Source organism: Natrix helvetica (assembly GCF_964273705.1).
Source record: "Natrix helvetica genome assembly, chromosome: 3".
In the NCBI taxonomy this organism is placed as follows: domain Eukaryota; kingdom Metazoa; phylum Chordata; class Lepidosauria; order Squamata; family Natricidae; genus Natrix; species Natrix helvetica.
Genome location: NC_138549.1, coordinates 58,966,753 through 58,984,909, shown reverse-complemented (window position 1 = coordinate 58,984,909; position 18,157 = coordinate 58,966,753). Strand labels below are relative to the sequence as shown.

The 18,157-nt window shown below is 41.6% G+C and overlaps 1 protein-coding gene across 2 annotated transcripts in view; it reads left to right on the top strand.

The window, feature by feature from the left end:
- SUCO (SUN domain containing ossification factor) overlaps positions 1-18,157 on the top strand; it is a 261,352-nt gene that overhangs the window by 50,876 nt on the left and 192,319 nt on the right. For both annotated transcript variants that reach the window (XM_081947135.1, XM_081947134.1), the window contains exon 7: positions 520-631. In XM_081947135.1, the coding sequence (XP_081803261.1) occupies positions 520-631 (112 nt within the window). The remainder of the gene's footprint in view (positions 1-519; positions 632-18,157) is intronic.

The following is an 18,157-nucleotide window of genomic DNA, read 5'->3' as shown; positions in this document are numbered from 1 at the left end:
AGATCTTACAGTCAAATTGCTAGTCTTTCTCCAGACAAAAGTCTAAGTGTGACTAAGGTTTATGAACAGTCTTTCAGTAGAACATTATAATGAGCAATTCAACTTGAAAAGAAATAAATGCATTTTTATACTTAAAATCAAAAGTAGTGGTATTGCATGAATAACATAAAAATATTTTTTTCAAATCGGGTACACTGTGTTTTCTCTTTTATTGTGGTTTCTTGCCTGGATTTATTTAGGATAATGATAAAATATTTGTTGGTATAGGATAGAAATTTATTTAACAGTCTTTTGTTAAAATGAGCTATTTTCAAATAATTGTTCCAAATAGAACTGGAAGCTCTGCAGAGCAGTACCCTTGCCAAGTAATAGCTAGGCCTATTAATGATAGTCTATATTTTAAATGATCAGTTCAGTATAAACTGATCATTTGGGTACTCATCACATTGCTTGTATGTAATCTTGATCTTTTGTTAATATCAATAAACCTTTTATTTATTGTTTTGCTGCCTGGTATAGAGAAAAGCAGGAGAAATTGACCCTACTTCTGTAATAACCCCAAAGGACCCAGGAGATATTCCCACATTTGATGAATGGAAGAAGCAGGTTATGGAAGTGGAGAAAGAAAAGAGTGAGTTTAATTGTTTTTAAACAATCTGAACAGAATTCTATTTTAAAAATAAAACAGTTAAGGTTCATTTTGTATTGCAATTTTTTAGTTTCCTTTAAAAAGAACATGCTCTAATTTTATTTGATATCATCAATGCCAAGTCTTTTTTCTTTTCTGAGATGCACTATACAGATTTTCCAATGGAACCTTACTAAAGAAAGCATTGTTATAAGCTTTTAAGTTCCAGCGACCACATTTCCATTAAAAAGTGGCATTAATGTTGAAAGTCTGCTTATAAAGTCATGTGAAAGAGAAAGTTTGCTCTCTTTGAGTTCTGTGATTTTATGTATGAAAACATAATAAAATCATATGGTCTTTAGCAGTTCTTAAAGGAGATAAATACAACCTCAGATGAACAACAACCCATGACATTACACCAGGGGTGTCAAACTCAAAGTTTGCAGGCCAGATCCGGCCCATGGGACCACCCTGGAAACAGCGAAGGACCAGCACGCAATGCCTTTGGCAGTGAAAACTGACCTAGGGAGGGTCACGTGCAGTCCTCCCAGGCTCCGTTTTCGGATGGCCTTCTACAGCCCTCTGCCAGCAAAAATGGAGCTCAGGGGGGCCACGGTCCATTTTCACTGGCAGAGACCTGCAGGAGGCTGCAGAGGGCTCCACCCCAGCCATGCCCCCCCGCCCCCCCAAGATCAAACACAACCCTAATACGGCCCTCAATGAAATTGAGTTTGACACCCCTGCATTACACCATATCATTTATTTTTTTCTAAAAGAAAGCCAAAATGAAGAAGCCATGTGTGAAAAACTAAGTACACCCTTATTGCTTCCGTAGGTATGAAGAGGTTAAGTAGTATCCATGTACTGCTAATCAAGTGCATTTGATCATTGGCAAATGTGCCTGCCTCTATAAAAGCCACATTTTTAGGAGTTTTCTGGTCTCCAGCATTGAGATCTGTGTTAACACAATGCCAAAGAGTAAAGACATCAATAATCTTAGAGATACAATTCTGTTCTTTTTTTTTTATTGTCCAAATTTTATTGATTTTAAACGTTTTACAGGGAAAAAGGGTTAAAAGGTTATAGAACATTTTGACAGCTACGTCGTGCCGGGGGAAAAGCCCCCCCCCCGGTCTCGCAACTTTTACAAACAAAAATAGAAAAATATCAACATTTACATAGGTATTAGCAGTTTTAAGTTTAGCACAAAATCATCAGTATGTTTCAATCATTTTGTTTTGTATCACTTCCATAAAGGTACATTGTAACAACAATTGCAATAATGTTTCAAATCACTTTTGTGATCTGAGTCTTCTAATTGTCGCATCCTACCCCCCCCCCCGTCCACTGGCAGAGCCTCAGCCCCTCCCTCCTTTGTTTCTTGTGTAACATCCCCCATTTCACCCAAGAGAGCACTATGTTTTTTAGTGAAAGCCTCTGCTTCCACAGCTGTGTTGATTCTAATTCTACTGCCCTCCCAGAAAATCAACATGCCTTCTGGTAACAGCCGCCTAAACCAGACCCCATTATTGTATACTTTTTTTGTTAAGAAGGAATATTTCCTTCTCTTATCTCTTACTTTCTTTGGGATCTGTTTAAGAATGGTTATTTCTTTATCCTTATATTTTAATGGTCCTCCCCTTTGAGCCCCTAAAACCTCATCTCTTGTGGTTTTTCTAAGAAATTTAACATGAACTTCCCTTAGAACATTGTGAGTTCTTGCATAGGCTGAATTAATCCTATAGATCAGGTCAATATCCCACCAAAGCTGTTGTTTATCCCTATTAATATATTCTGCTAGTATTGTGGTCATAATCTCCTTAAGATCTTCATTCTCAACTTCTGGCAAGTTTTGGAACCTAAGGAAAAAAGACATCCTTTCAAATTCCATTTTTATCATGTGATTTTAAAATTCTACATTCCCCCTTTGGATTGTCTTCACCTCGTCTCTCATCCCAACCGCACCCTCCTCCAGTACAACTATCCTCTGTTCATTCCGTATGGTTTATTGTTTCGTCTCTCTGAGCTGTTCATTTAAGTCCTGCAGTTGTTTTTTCATTTCGTCCTGTCCTTTAAGATGGATTGAAGCATCTGATGGATAGACAAATCCTTTGCACTCTCTTCAGGGGCTTTAGGTTGTAAAAAAGATCCCAGTTGTGACTGGTGAGCAATCGGGCTGGATGTGGAAGATGTCGGGGCCGATGAAGCCTTACCAGGCGGTAACTTCTTTGGACCCATCATGAGGCTCAGAGATATTTATTGTTCTATACAAAGAAATGGTGTCTGTGGGAAAGCACAGCCGGTAGGAATCACCAGGCAAGCAAGTCCAAAGGAGAATAAATCCTCTGATACAAAACTAGAACAAGTAGGTGGGTCAAAATATTCCAAATCCAGGGGAAAAACGTATTTGAAGAGGCTCCTGGAGGTCTCTGGGGTGGAAATTAGTTGAAAGCCATAAAGATTTCCAAGGGAGGAGTCTCATTCATGAAGACAAGGAAGAAGGAGGAAGTTGGCCATATTGGCTCAGCCAGTACAGGTGGTCAGGAAACAACAAGATCAAAGTTCCCATACATAGTTTAGAGAAGAATCAGTTCAGCCATCCTTTCTCTCGCAGTTGTGGTCAAAAAAGAAAAAAAAAAACATTTCCCCCCATTATTTAAGGGAAGTGAAAGTAGATTTTAAACTTTCTCTCTCCCCCATAAAAGGGAGAGATTTTCCAAGCGCCACTTTTCCAAGGGGGGGGGTGTAAATTTCCCCCCCCCTCCAATCTTAACTCCTCCAAAGGTTGAAACAGAGTCCCCCCCCAAAAAAACTGCAGAACAGTCAATAGAGTAAAGACAATAAAAGACCTGGGGAGACCTCTCACCTCACCGCACTTCAGCTGTTTCATTCAAATTGGTCATTTCCTTCCAGGCTGCGTTCGGCGAAACGTGCAGTGGCATTCCGCGCGCTCCCTACGCTTTCCGGCTCCTGGGGCAAAGCTGGAGACCCCCCCGCGGCCGCCGCCGTTCCAGGGGGTCCCAGCAAGCCGCCCCTACGGCAGGGCACCCCTCCAAGGCACCCTGTGCTTCCCGTAGACTTCGGGGGAACCCACTGAAACAGTGAGAAGGCGGACGCACGCGACCGTCGCCTTTGGCTGCCGGAAGTCGTCCTCTCTGTTCTTTTTCTTTAAGTTTTTTATTTTTTATTTTTTTATAAATATTGTATTTTTTGGACCATAAGACATACTAGAGTAGAAGACACACCAAGATTTTGAAGAGGTAAACAAGAAAAAAATAGTTTTTGCCTTCCCTGGCCCTGCAGGCCTCCAAAACCCTCTGGATACCCCATTTTTGAGAAAAACAGGCCCATTTTTGGCCTCCCAAACCCTCCGTTTTTGCCCAATCCAGCCCCGAGGAGCACTCTGCAGGCCTCCCAAACTCTCTGTGCTTCCCATTTTTAGTGAGAACTGGATGCGTGGGGTGGGATTTCAGGTGGCCAAAATGGCCGTATTCAGTGTATAACATGCACTGACATTTCCACCCTCTTGGGGGCGGGGAAGTGCGTCTTACACTCTGGAAAGTATGGTATATCAAATCAATGCGTGAACAGTGTAGCACCTGGATGTTATATATTCTAATACAAATAAAACTAGTAAAGTTAATCATAATTATTACATTCCTTCAACTTTTGTATTTCTAATAATAATGCACATTTATAATAGGTTGCAATCTATCATTGTTCAATTCCATATTTTCTCTTGCCATTACTTCTATCTTATTATATAAAAGTATATATGAGGCAGCCGGGAGAGAACGGCCAAAATCTCACCATATCACCTGGGTATAGGAGCCCCCAGGCTCTATACTTTAAATCACTAATATGTCCTTAATAAGCACTTTGATTAAACTCTGATCTCTTTCTTCCTCAAGTGACTGTAAGATAGAACAGAGGTGAAATTGCCGATAGCTTAAGACATGATAGGAACTTCTCTTTTTGTATTTTTCCTATGTACTTCTCTGTTTGTAACATTCCAAAATGAACTTCTACTTTTCAAAATGTCATGTTTGTCTTGTGTATGGAAACGCCTTGAGAATGCTCAGTGTGGAACACGGCATAAAAGTAGCGTCCTGGGTGGAGCCCAGGCAGTTCAGATTTTGATGTGTGAACACGCTGAACTTGATGCATCAATAAACCTGTTTCTCTTGCACCTTCGTGGTCTCACGTCCCGTTTTTATTGAGCATTGTGGCGCAAGCCTCAACCTGCTGCAACATTTCCACTAGTATTCCTGCTTCTTTTATTTCTATCACTTATTCTAGCTTTTAATCATTCATCCTTTATTAAAAGACTTTCTTTCTATCCTATGTAACTTCTAATCATGTCACCTACCCAATAAAGAGAAAAGAGAGAGAAAAGGAAAAGCAAAACAACAAAAAAGAGAGTTCATCCATCCATCGTCTCTTGCCCGCTTCCATATTTTAATTGCTATGCTTTAAGAGAGAGAGAGAGAAAAGGAAATCCAAATAACAATAATAAAGAATAAAAATAATAAAAGAAACATCACCTATCCATTGTCTCTTGCCTGCTTCAATACTTTAATTGCTATGCTTTTTTTTTACTTGCTTCCTAAATTCCTCTCTTAAATCTTTATCTCTGGCTGTATCTACTTCTTGGATGTTCAATCTAGGCACTTTTCCCACCTCTACCCTCTTCCACTGCCCAGTTTCTAAAGTTTCTACCCAGACTCCTGTCTCCCTTTCAAACATATCTTCCAACTCTCTTAGTATATTTTCCCCCTGGTTTAATTCATCAATCACTATTATTTTCATTTTTGTCTCCTGTTTATCTTCTTCTTCCTTCATTTCTTCTGTTGACTCTTCCCTTTCCTGAACATCTTGGTTTTTATGCATCATCCATTGTATGGTATTTTGCATTTTTCCCCTTAATCTCCTTAAATCCTTTCTCCATGATGTCTTTTGTATTTTGAAAAAGTAACTCCATCGCCTTCAAAAATTCCACTCATAGTTGTCCCTTATAAAATATCTTATTTTGCTTTAAAGGATTCATTTTTTGTCCAGCAATGCAAGAACTACTTATTCAGTCTTAAATTTCCCTTCAAGGAGTGCACAAGTCCCAATTATTTGTATCCCATCTGTAAACACTCAGTTCCATTTAAATAGTCCCAAAGGTTATCAAAAGCATCTTTGCATCCCCTTTGCAGGTTCAGTCTTCTATCATAACATTCAAGTGTCCCTTTAAGTAAATAGTTACCTCATTTTCATATTTGGGTCCCCAGTAGTCATGGGGTAGCTGAAAAAAATTCCGTGTCCTTCATATAGGTATTGCCAAATTGTCCTTCATATAGGTATTGCCAAACTTGTAGTTTTTCCTTTCATCAGCAGTTGGCACTCTCCACTTAAATTTCAGTATTGCTAGTCAATTGTTATTTTTAGTTGTAAAACAATTATAAAAGCAGAATACGTTTTGTAGGTGAGAGGTTCCAGCATTTTAAAATGCCTTCCCGGTACCACTTCTTCCCATTTTAAGAGTCCAATTTCCTGTATATTTCAAAATTTATTATTTTTCTCTTCTACGTCTTCCATTTCCAGTCAGGTGTTTTCTCAGAATGCCTGGACTCAGTTTTAATACATAGTTCTGAACAGACAATTATAAATTGTCCCTTGGGTTTAAGTTTAAAGCAAATAGAAAATCCTCTCCCCCAGTTCCAACACAGTTCACCTACTTTGCTCCAGCACCAGTCTTAGTTGTTCTTCAGTTTTCCCAGTTTTGTGGCAGCCATCTTTAGGCTGCCTCTTCTTCTTGCGGTATCTGAGAGGGGAAAAAACAAACAAACATGGGGTCAGACAGGAGAGCTGTGACTTTCCTTGACCTCACAGGTGGCCCCTTTTTACTTCATTAACGTTACAGGGTGGCTTTGGCTCCTCTTGGAACACACAAACAGGACGAACTCAGCACAAGGAACATGGAGACCCATTCCCTGTGTTTGAGATCGTCGCGATGTCAACTGGAAGCCCCTTAGAGAAGCAATTATTGCTGCCCCTCAGTCTGAGAAGGGTTATAAGATCATACAGAGGAGAAACTTCCTGACAGTTAGAACAATTAATCAGTGGAACAGCTTGCCTCCAGAAGTTGTGAATGCCCCAACACTGGAAGTCTTTAAGAAGATAGTGGATAGCCATTTGTCTGAAACGGTATAGGGTTTCCTGCCTAGGCAGGGGGTTGGACTAGAAGACCTCCAAGGTCCCTTCCAACCCTGCTATTGTATTGTATATTCAAAGAATTGAAAATGCATCATTCTACACCAAGGAAGAGTATTCACAAGTGTTGAAAAGATTCAAGACAATTGCCAGTTTTTCTCAGGAGTGAATACCCCAGAAAATTCAACCCAAGGTCAGACCATGCAATGCTTAAAGAAATTGCAAAAATCAAAATGTTACACCTTAGACTCTGCATGCCTCAGTTATAGTATGTTAAATGTTAAAGTTAAACAGTAGTTAGAAAAAGACTAAGACTTGTTTCAAAGGGTTGCTAGGAGAAAGCCTCTTCTCTCTATAAAGAACATGGCAGTATAGCTTAGTTTGCAAATTTACATCTGAACAATTCACAAAACTTCTAGAATGCTGTCCTTTGGACAGATGAGACCAAAGTGGAGATAATGGCCATAATGCACAGTGCCAATTTTGGCAAAAACCAAATACGGCACTTCAGCACAAACACTTCATGCCAACTTCCAAGCATAGTGCTGAATGGATGATGATTTTGACTTGTTTTGCAGCCACAGGACCTGGATACTGTGCAGTCATTGAGTCAATCATGAACTCCCCTGTATTTTCAAATTCAAATTCAGAATAGAGATGAAAGAGATCTTGGAGATCTTCTGGTCGAGGGGCCTGCAATCTTAAACACTCAAAAGAGCCATTTGGACCCATTTCCCACAGAAAACACCGGGAGCAACAAAACCTGGGTGGGCGTGACCAATTCAACGGCACTCCCACATGACCACCCGCTCTCAGCTATGCCTACCCAGGTTTTATGGCTCCTGGTGTTTCCTGTGGGAAACGTCTCCCCCCCCCTCTCTCCCCCCTCCCCCTCCCCTCCCCCTCCCTCCCATTTCTGTTTTTCTTTTTTCATTTCCCTCCTTTCTTCCTCTTTCTCTCCCCTTCTCTCTCTCATTTGTTTCCCTCTCTCTTCCCTTTCTCTCCCTTCAGCTCTCTCTCATTTCCCTCTCCCCCATATCTCTCTCATTTGTTTCTCATTTTCCTCTCATTCTCTCCCTCCATTTGCTCATTTCTCTCTTTTTCTCCCCTTTTCTCTCTCTCTTTCTCTCCCTCTCATTTGTTTTCTCTTTATTTCTCTCCCACTTCTCTCTCTTTTGTTTCCTTCTCTCTTTTTCTCCCTCCAGCTCTCTCTCATTTCTCTCCCCTCCCCCCTCTCTCAATTGTTTCTTTTTCCTCTGTCTCATTCCCTCCCTCTACCATTTTCTCATATATTTCTCTCTCTTTCTCCCCTTTTCTGTCTCTCATTTTTCTCTCTGTCTCTCTTTCTCCCCCTCATTTCTGTTTTTCTTTTTCCTCTCCCTCCCTCTCTCTTTCTCTTCCCTTCTCTCATTTGCTTCCCCCTCTTTTCCCTCTCTCATTGTCTACCTCCAGCTCTCTCTCATTTTTCTCTCCCCCCTCTCATTTGTTTCTCTTTCCCCTCTCTCATTCTTTCCCTCCATCATTTTCTCATTTCTCTCTTTCTCCCCTTTTCTCTCTCTCTCATCTTTTTCTCTCGTGCATGCACACAAGTGGGATACCCTCCTGGGCTGGGATTGCTGCAGTAGCGGGGACTTCTCCCACAGCTGCCACTGAGCGCTCAGGTGAGTAGCACTGCGCAGTGGGAGCTCTTCTCTCCATGCATCCAGTAGCAGTGGCTGCTCCTCCCCATTCCCATTTTTCCTGTTCCAACCTGAAGAGGACTATGGCTGGTGCTGAGCTGGCAATGAAGGACACGGAATTGCAAAAACTGCCAGTTGCTGACAGTGTGGAGAAAACGCTAGGGACACTTCAGCCACACGGCTCTGGACAGGCTCACACCTTCTCGGAACAGAGAGCCAGGTTGCTTGACTGGTCGGGCCAGTGTCTTGGGTGGAGAGCAGGTCATGCAGCCAGGTCAGCAGGGAGCCACAGGAGAGGAGTCAAAGAGCCACATGCGACTCTGGAGCCATGGGTTACTGACACCCATTCTAGTCCAGCCCTGCTCAAGCAGGAGACCCCATACCATTTCAGACAAGTGGCTGTCCAGTAACTTCTTAAAACCTCAAGTGATGAAGCATCCACAACTTCTGAAAACAAGCTGTTTCACTGGTTTATAAGTCTCACTGTTAGGAAACTTCTCCTTAATTCCAGGTTGCTTCTCTCCTTGATTTATTTCCATCCATTGTTTCCTGTTCTGCCCTCTGGTACTTTGGAAGATAAGTTGACCCCCTCTTCTTTGTGGCAACCCTTCAAATACTGGAATACATATATCATGTCACCCCTAGTCCTTCTTTTCTCTAAACTAGCAATACCCAAATCCTGCAAACATTCTTGATTTGCTTTAGTCTATAGGCTTTTAATCATCTTAGTTGCTCTTCTGTGCACTTTTTTCAAATTCTTGACATATTTTTTGTAATGTGGTGACCAAAACTGGATGCAGTATTCCAAGTATGGTCTTACTAAGGTTTTATAAAGCAGTACTAATAGTTCCCATGATTTTGATTCTATGCCTCTGTTTATACAACCAAGAATTGTATTAGTTTTTTGGCTGCTGCCACACACTGCTAACTCATGTTTAAGTGATCATCCAAAATGACTCCAAGCTCCCACTCACAATTACTGTTTTTGAGCCAGGCCTAGCCTAATTTACAGTGTACGTTTGGTTTTTCCTGCCCAAGTGTAAAACCTTGCTTTTCTCCACATTAAATTTCATTTTGTTTGAAAGGGCCCATTGCTCAAGTTTGTCAAAATGTTCTGGATCCTGAGCTTGTCTTCTAAGATGTTGGCTATTCCTGCCAGTTTAGTGTCAACTTACTGTTAGCAAAGTTACTGCTGGCTCATATTTAAGTGATTGTCATCTAGGATTCTAAGGTCCCTCTCGCAGTTACTGTTTTTGAGCCAGGTTTTGCCTAATCTATACCTGTACCTTTGGTTTTTCCTGCCTAAATATAAAACTTTGCTTCTTCCACATTAACATTCTGTAAAGTTTCCTAACGATGCCGTAATTGATTCATAATAATCGAGCCAATGTTTTAATGTAAAAACCAGTGATTTTTTAATAGATTCATTAGGAAAGATTTATTCACAGTCAAATCTTTGCCTTGTTTTATTTTCTTCTGAACTTTTACCCCTGTTCCTCCCCTCCCCTCAGTCTGTGTCATAAATCACCTTACCCAATAGATACACCCCTCCCAACCCGGCAGCAGAAATCTGGGATCCCGACAGTATGCGTGGAATGAACTCCCACTCATTCTGTCCCTGGTGTAATTCACATTTTGATAGCTTGACGTACAGGTTGACTGCCGGACGTTTTTCCAGTATCTGTCGACCAGGGGTATGTGGTAATTCATGGTCTCTGTGTAGATGAGGATGTCAACCAGGTAGACGAGGAGCCCCTTGTAGAGATGTTCATGCAGCATCTCATTTATTAACTGCATGAACACTGCTGGGACTCCCTATAGTCCAAAAGGCATCACTTCGAATTGGAAGCTCCCTAGGGGGCAGTTGAATGCTGTTTTCCACTCATTTTCTTCCCGTATTCGGTAGTATGCTTCTCTGAGGTCTAGTTTGCTGAAGACTTTTCCCTTGGCCATGTGGGATAGCATGTCCTTCATGAGGTGGAGGGGTATAGGTTGTATATGCACACTGCATTGATTACTCTAAAGTCCACACACACTCTCATGGTTTCGTCTTTTATTTTTTTGAAGAGGACTGGTGCCGTGATCTGTGGCTTGGCTGGCTTGATGAACCTGTTAGGGATGTAACCCTAGGCTTGGCTTGGCAATGTATATAAGCTATGATTACTTTACTGTTGCTTTAAGTGCTTAAGAGATGTAATTGGTTTGTTACCTCAAGCAGCCATAAGAGGGAGCCAGAATGGTTGTTAGCTCTCTGTTTTGTTAGAAGCTGGTCGGTGTATACTGAGGTATTGTGGTTTGCTACTGTTAGCTATATTTTGTGTGCTAGACTGACTATTTTGATAACTGAATTACTGAACCATGTATGACTTGGATTGTTAACCGGACTCTGAATATCTCTATATTTCTACATAGTAAACTGCTATATTTTTATACCATTCAGTGTCTACTGGTTTGTGCGTGTTCTTCCATATCACTCTCATTACGCTTCTCTGCATACCCGCTCTCCTAACGGGGAGCTTAATTACTTAACAGAACCCTCGTGCTAGGTTTTTGTTTATGTATTTGCACATTTCTTGCATTTTCCAGGGCGTCATGGCGTACAGTTTGGGTTTGGGTAGTTTTGCCCCAGGGATGATTTTGATGGTGCAATCTGCCTCATGGTAGGAGGGCAGAATGTTGCACTCTGTCTCGCTGAATACTTCTGCGAAGTCCTGATATTCCCCTGGGATCTGTTTGGTCTCTGGGGTTTCGTCGGATGTGGCTCCCAGATGTTCTGGTGGGCTCTTTGGGGGGGGGGGTTCCTTGCTTGGGTGGTGTTTCTGCTTGCTGGCATGGAAGAGGTTGGGGCCCTTTTTCTATCCTAAGTCTGCGCGTACCCCATGCCACCAGATAGTCCGTCCCCAATTGTCTAGCCAGGAGAGTCCCAGTATGACTGCATCTGTCATTTTGGGGCTATTATGAATCGAATTACTTCCCAGTGATCCACTAGCTCTAGTCTCACTGGTTCAGCCAGGTGGATGGAATAGACTTTCCCCATTAGGAACCCGTCGACATGTTCGAACTGGATTGTGTGGGCCAGTCCTTTTGCTCTGGTCCCCAGTTTTAGGACTGTGGTCAGGTTGATCAAGCATCTAGTTCAGCCTGAGTCTATTCGGGCTTGAAAATCCCCCTGGCTTCCTGTTTTTGGGGCTGTGAGGCGTGTTGGAAAAAGGAAAGGGTGAATTGGTCCTCTCACCATTGAGTTGTTTTCACCCTCATCGTCATTATCATAGGATTCTGGCGACAGGTCTTTGTTGCCTGGGATCCCCCCCTTCATGTGGGTGGGGAGGGACCTCTGCAGCCTGGAGGGCCTTCCGGGAGGCGTGGGTGGCCCATTTGTGGCCCAGTTCCAGTCGTGCCCTGAGTGGCAGCTCTGGCCTTTGCATCGAAGTTGGGGTTGTGCATGCAGATGCCATGTGGCCCAGCCATCTGCATCTGTAGCATTGAGGGGGGGCTGGTTTGGGGCCCCGCTGTATTGCTGTGGGTCCCCATTGGCCGGGCATTTTCAGGTCAAGTTGACCTCTCTCGTTCATGTCCGGTGGCTTTCTCATGTCATGAGTGCGCAATCCGCCGTCGACTTTTATTGCTATTTGGAACCACTTACAGAGTCGGTTTGGGATGTCGCGGTAGGCAGTTACTTGGACAATCTGCTGGTCCAGACTTGTTCTGAAAAAATACACTAATGGACGCTCTGGTAAAGGGGATAACCTTCCAATGACTGTCCTGAATTCCGTGGATGTGCTCTTTGATGGGGCGGCCCCTTTTCTTTAGGTTGCTGAGCTCATTTTCCTCATGCAGGTCCTCCTCCACCTCCTCAAATCTGACCTCTAACAGTCGTAGGAAGTCATCTATGCCTTGCTGTTGGGGGGCTCTCCTCTTGTGGAGGGCTGCTAGCTATTCCCTTGCTTCTCCCTCTAGTCCTTCTGCGATAGTATTCACTATGGCTGTGAGGGATGAGTAGAGATGTCCATAGAATTCCAGATGGATCTCAGCTGAATCAAGGAATAGGGCTAACTGATCGGAGTCCCCATCAAACCTTCCTCAATCAGTTGAATCGGTTCAATCAGCACTGCCCTTCCCACCTTCTGTCGACCTCTGTATGCTTGCATTTGATATGTCTGAAGATACTCCTCAGTTCTAGTTTGGAGGGAGGAGGGAAATTGTCTGCCCTGGGCAGCCTGCTTGCTATGTGGGAGAGGCACTGGTTTCATTTTCCTTCTAATGGGTGGAGAAGGGGAGCTCATTCCTGTGTGCTTCTCATCACCTCAAGAGGATCCACTGCTCCTCCCCTCTCTTTTGGTCTGCATAATGGCCTTTCTTCACAGAGGCTGGTCCAGTCAAATTCCTCCCTCTGTTGCTCTATGGAACTTCCCAGGGGCTCCATTGGGGGCTTTGGGGGCCTGGCTTGATTCCAGTCCAGCATCCCCTCCACTCTTCCCAAGCTCGCTCAGGGCCTTTCCCTTTTTCTGGACATAGGCGGGGGGCTCAGCTTTAGCTGTTTTAGGGGTTGAATACTCATCTCCTCTTGCTTCGCTTATCTCGGCTTTGATGTCTGAGATCAGGCTGCACTGTGGCTGCAATCAGGCTCTCTTCGGATAGCTGGCCTTTTGCCATGGTCTTTTGAGTTCCCTCCAGGCACCACCGATATTTTAAAGCAAGATTTGACTGTCAGTCAAGTTTCCTAACGATGCTGTGATTGATTCATAATAATCAAGCTAATGTTTTATTGCAAACACCAGTGATTTTTTAACACCTTCATTAGGGAAGATTTATTCCCAGTCAAATCTTTGCTTTATTTGCTTCTGAACTTTACCCCTGTTCCTTGCCTCCACTCAGTCTGTGTCATAAATCACATTACCAATAGATACACCCCTCCCAACCCGGCAGCCGTAATCTGAGATGCCGACAGTATGCGTGGAATGCACTCCCACTCATTCTGTCCCCATGACAACACAGAGAGTTGACACATTCATTTAATTGGATAGGGCCCATTGTTCAAGTCTGCCAAGATCTTTTTGGATCCTGAGCTTGTCTTCTGGGGTGTTGGCTATTCCTGCAAGTTTAGTGTCATCTGCAAATTTGATGAGTTCCCCTTCTATTCCCTAAGTCATTTATGAAGATATTGCAGAGTACTGGACCTAAGAGGGAATCTTGTACTCCACTGCTTACTTCCCACCAGGTAGATATAATACCATTAAGGATTACTCGTTGAGTAGTTTGTCAGCTAGCTACAAATCCATCTGGTGGTGATGTTGTCTATTCCACATTTTTCAAGCTTACCAAGAAGTAGGTTGTTGTCTACTTTGTCAAATGCTTTAAAGAAATCTTAAGTATACTATGTCCAGAACATTTCTCTGGTCTACTAATTTAGTCATTGTATCAAAGAACGAAATAAAATTGGTTTGGCGTGATATGTTTTTAACAAACCTGTGCTTGCTACTAGTTAGGGTTAGTGTCCCCTTTCTTGAAGATGGAAACTACTTCAGCCCTTTTCCAATCCTCAGGTACTTCCCCATTGCTCCAGGGTTTTTGAAAGATATGGTACAATGAGTCTGAAATAATATCTGCCAGCTATTTTAGCACTCTGGGATGTAATCTGTCATGTCCCAGTTATTTATTTTTGTCAAGATTAGGTAGGTGTTCTCTTACCATTTTCTTGCTTATTTTAATTTTTATTTCTACTCTGTCTTTTATGGTAGTTTTTTTGGTAGGTGGGCTATGGTTTGTGTGTGTGTGTGTGTGTGTGTGTGTGTGTGTGTGAAAACTGATGCAAAGAATTAATTAAGCAGCTCTGCTTTCTCCCTACTGCCTGAAGATGTCTACTTCCTTGCCATCTTTTTAGTGGACCAATTGTTTCCAAAGAAATTAAAGATTCTTTTTACTATGTTCTGATACTTTTTCACATGATCCTGCCATAACTGCATGTCAAAACATCTAAATATTCAAACTTTATAAAATTGTTTTATGATTAGGCAATGGGATTTGTAACAGAGTATAATTCATTTGTGAATTCATTTATACTTAGACATAAGACAGTACTGTGGAAATTAGGTCTTCCACAGAGTGATGACACTAGGGGAAAAACTGTCTATATTTAGTTGTTTTGGCATACAATGCTCTGTAGTGGTGTCTTGAGGGCAGGGGTTAAAACAGTTTATATCTAGGGATATGAGGTGTCTGTACATATTTTCTCATTCTTTCTCCTTACCCATGCAATATATACGTCGTCTATGGAAGACAGGCTATTTGTAATTGTTCTTTCTGTAGTTCTAACTATTGAAGTCTGTACCTGTTTGGTTTGGTTGTTGTACCAAACCAGAGAGTTATAGAAGTACAAATGACAGATTCAATATTTCCTCTTTAGATCTATATCAACAGCTCCTGAACCAGTCTGAATTTTCTGAGTTGACGCAGGGGAATATTCTTTGTTATGCATTTTTAATGTTGGTTCCAATGTTGGGTGTCTATTTCAAATATGTATTTGAAACACACATACACACAAAATTAAACAGCTCCTTATTAATATTCATAATCCTCACTTAACATATACTTGTTCATTCAAAGTTAGAACAGTGCTGAATAAGCAGTGTTTACAAAGGATACTTATAATTGTGGCCATTGTAGCATCTTGTGGTCACAATCTGGGTACTCGCCAGCTATCTAATTTACATTGCAGCATCCCATAGACCAGGGGTGTCAAACTTGATTTCATTGAGGGCCAATCGGGGTTTTGTTTGACCTTGGGGGCCAGAATGGGTGTGGCCAGGGTGGGCATGGCCAACTCAATGTCACTCATGTTGGGGGCGCTTATGGTGGCCCATGCGCTCTGCCAGCAAAAATGGAGCTCAGGAGAGCTGTGCATAGCCCTCTCAAGCTCCGTTTTTGCTGGCAGAGGGTTGCAAGAGGCCGACACAACCAAAAACTCAGCTCAGGAGGGCCGCATGTGGCCCTCCCGAGCTCTGTGTTTGCGCCACAGGGCAGTCCTTCATGGTTTCTAGGGTGACCCTGTGGGCCAGATCTAAGCACCCTGCAGGCCAGATGGGCCTTGAGTTTTAACTCCTGCCATAGACATGATCACCATTTGCGAGCTTTGCTGCCAGCTTCTGACAAACAAAATATGTGGGGAAGCCAGCAGGAGATCGCAAATGGTGAGCATGTGATCATGGGATGATGTGACCATGTGGGATTTGCTTAACCATAGCAACAGGAACTGTCATAAATAGGTATAGTCATGTGATGTACTTTGTAACCATGTTGCTTAGTGACAGTTTGCAGTCCCAATTATTGTCAATGAAGGCTACTGGTAGAATTTTGTTTTTATTCATTATAAGTTATCTCTTGTCTTTTAATTACAACTGATCACTTTCTTTTGCTTGATTCCCATTGTGCTTTAGGTGTCTCTGATAATCTTGAAATGGCATATTTGTTTTTTCAATATTTCTTCATTACTAATAGGACTATTTCCTCCTTTACTGTTGTCCTTCACTCTGTTCATGTTTTTATCATGCCGAGTACCTGATGACACCATTGAATATCAGTGGTACTTGTACACTGACTATCAAAGGCAGTTCTCAAAAATTCAGAGGCAAAAAGCATGAAAAAAGAGTAGCTTGTTACTACATGAGATACATGGACACCTTCCCTCCTGCTCAGAAAAAATTCATTCAGATTCATGAGCAGGTGAAAAAAGTACAAGAATTTGAATAACTTTATTATAACTAGGACTTATATTTGATACATAAGTTATTAGAATTCATTACAGATCAATTATTTTTTTGTTAATAAGCCTATTGATCAGAGTCTTTATATCCTTGAATGAGGACATTTAAAAGATGCTCAGCAGATTTATAGATGATACAAAGCTGGGAAGGTTTGCTAGCAGAATCAGAAGTCAGGGTCAAGGTTCAAAAGGTTCCTGAGCGACTTGAAGATTGAGTATTTCCCAATACATGGTAAGAAATGTAAGGTTCTGCATTCCAGAAAAATCAGATACAGTTGTATGTCAAGTGGTATTTGGCTCAGCTACAGCACATGTGAGAAAGGGCTAGGAATCTAGATCATAATTTAAGCATGAGCCAGCATTGGATTGCATCAACAGTGTTGAGATCAAAGCAAGTGATGGAGTATGGAGAACAACAAACTGAGAGAATTTGGAGGATAAAAGAACTAGTATGTTTAGAATGAAATGAAGGTTGAAGGGAGACATAAAAAGCAATCTTCCAATATTTGAAAGACATAGCTGAGAGAAACTAAGTGGTAATTAATCTGATTCTGGTTTGATGACTGTGGATGGCAAGATAAAGAGATAATAAATAATAGATATCAGTAATTTGTTCAGATTCTAATGTTACCTTCCTTCCCTTGAAAATTATTGATTTATTTTAGAAAGATTTACATTTCATCATTTCTGAGTAAAGAATAAATAAGTTTATATCATAAAACATAAGAATAGCATATATATTTCTTAAAAACAGACTTCTACAAAACAATGAACTGTGAAGTATTGGTGGAAAAATATTTATCCACCAGGAACATGAATATTTCAGTAATAGAAAACAGGGCTTCTGGGACAGTTTTTATCCCCAGTGTTTTCAGTGTTTTGTAACTTCTGACAGGATAACCTATTACACGGGTGTCAAACTTGATCATGTCACCTGACATATTGCGATGTATCGTGATGTTTTTGCCATTGCAGAGCCAGGGTTGGCGTAGCCTGCACATGACGCATCCAGCCCATGGACTGCCAATTTGACACCCTTGCCCTGTTACTCATATCTCATGACTGACCTTTATTCCATTTTTTGGTCTTCATTAATCTTTATTTCCATTCATCTATAAGATCTTTTTTATTTCTTTCCATGGTTCCTCTGGTTCCCTTTCAATTAACTTCAGGTCTTCAAATAAGTTTTTTTTCAACAATGATGGCTCATGAACATACTGTGGAAACTGGTTGGTTTTATTCTTCCACTTTAACTTTATAGGTAGACCTCATTTACTAACTGTCTTATGTAGCAACCATTTGAAATTACAGTGGTGTTAAGAAAAACAACTTTGTGGCAAAAGTGCACATTTACTTTGCAGGGCATCCAAGTCAATTGTTTGCCATTACAATCAGTTACACCATTATCCTGTGCCTGACACATTTTTCCCCTTCTCGCAGAGTAGAGAAATTGGTGAGGAAGGTATTACAAAAGAGTAAACAGACACACAATGACAAGAATACTCTAGTGTTGGCTGTTTGCCTAGCATGCTGAAGAATGTTCCAAGCTTGATGTGCAAACATACTTTTAAGTGTCGTGTGCCTTCTTATTCTCTGATAAATAACATCCTCACCAAAATGTAAATAACATTTATTACATTCTTCCTGATTATTACCCTGGAAGGAGACTCCATAGGATGGGGAATGGGGGAAAATGCAGCTAATGTAAAATCATAAGCACAACTGAGGTCATGTAATTTTCTCTTTTGCGGCCATGTCATTTAGCGACTAAGTTGCTGGTCCCATGGTAGCCACTAGACAATGACTACCTGTTTTTGAAATTTATATGTGAGCAGTTTCAGATCTGTTTCACAGCCTTTGATCACTTATTTGTTGTTATAACTGTCAACCATC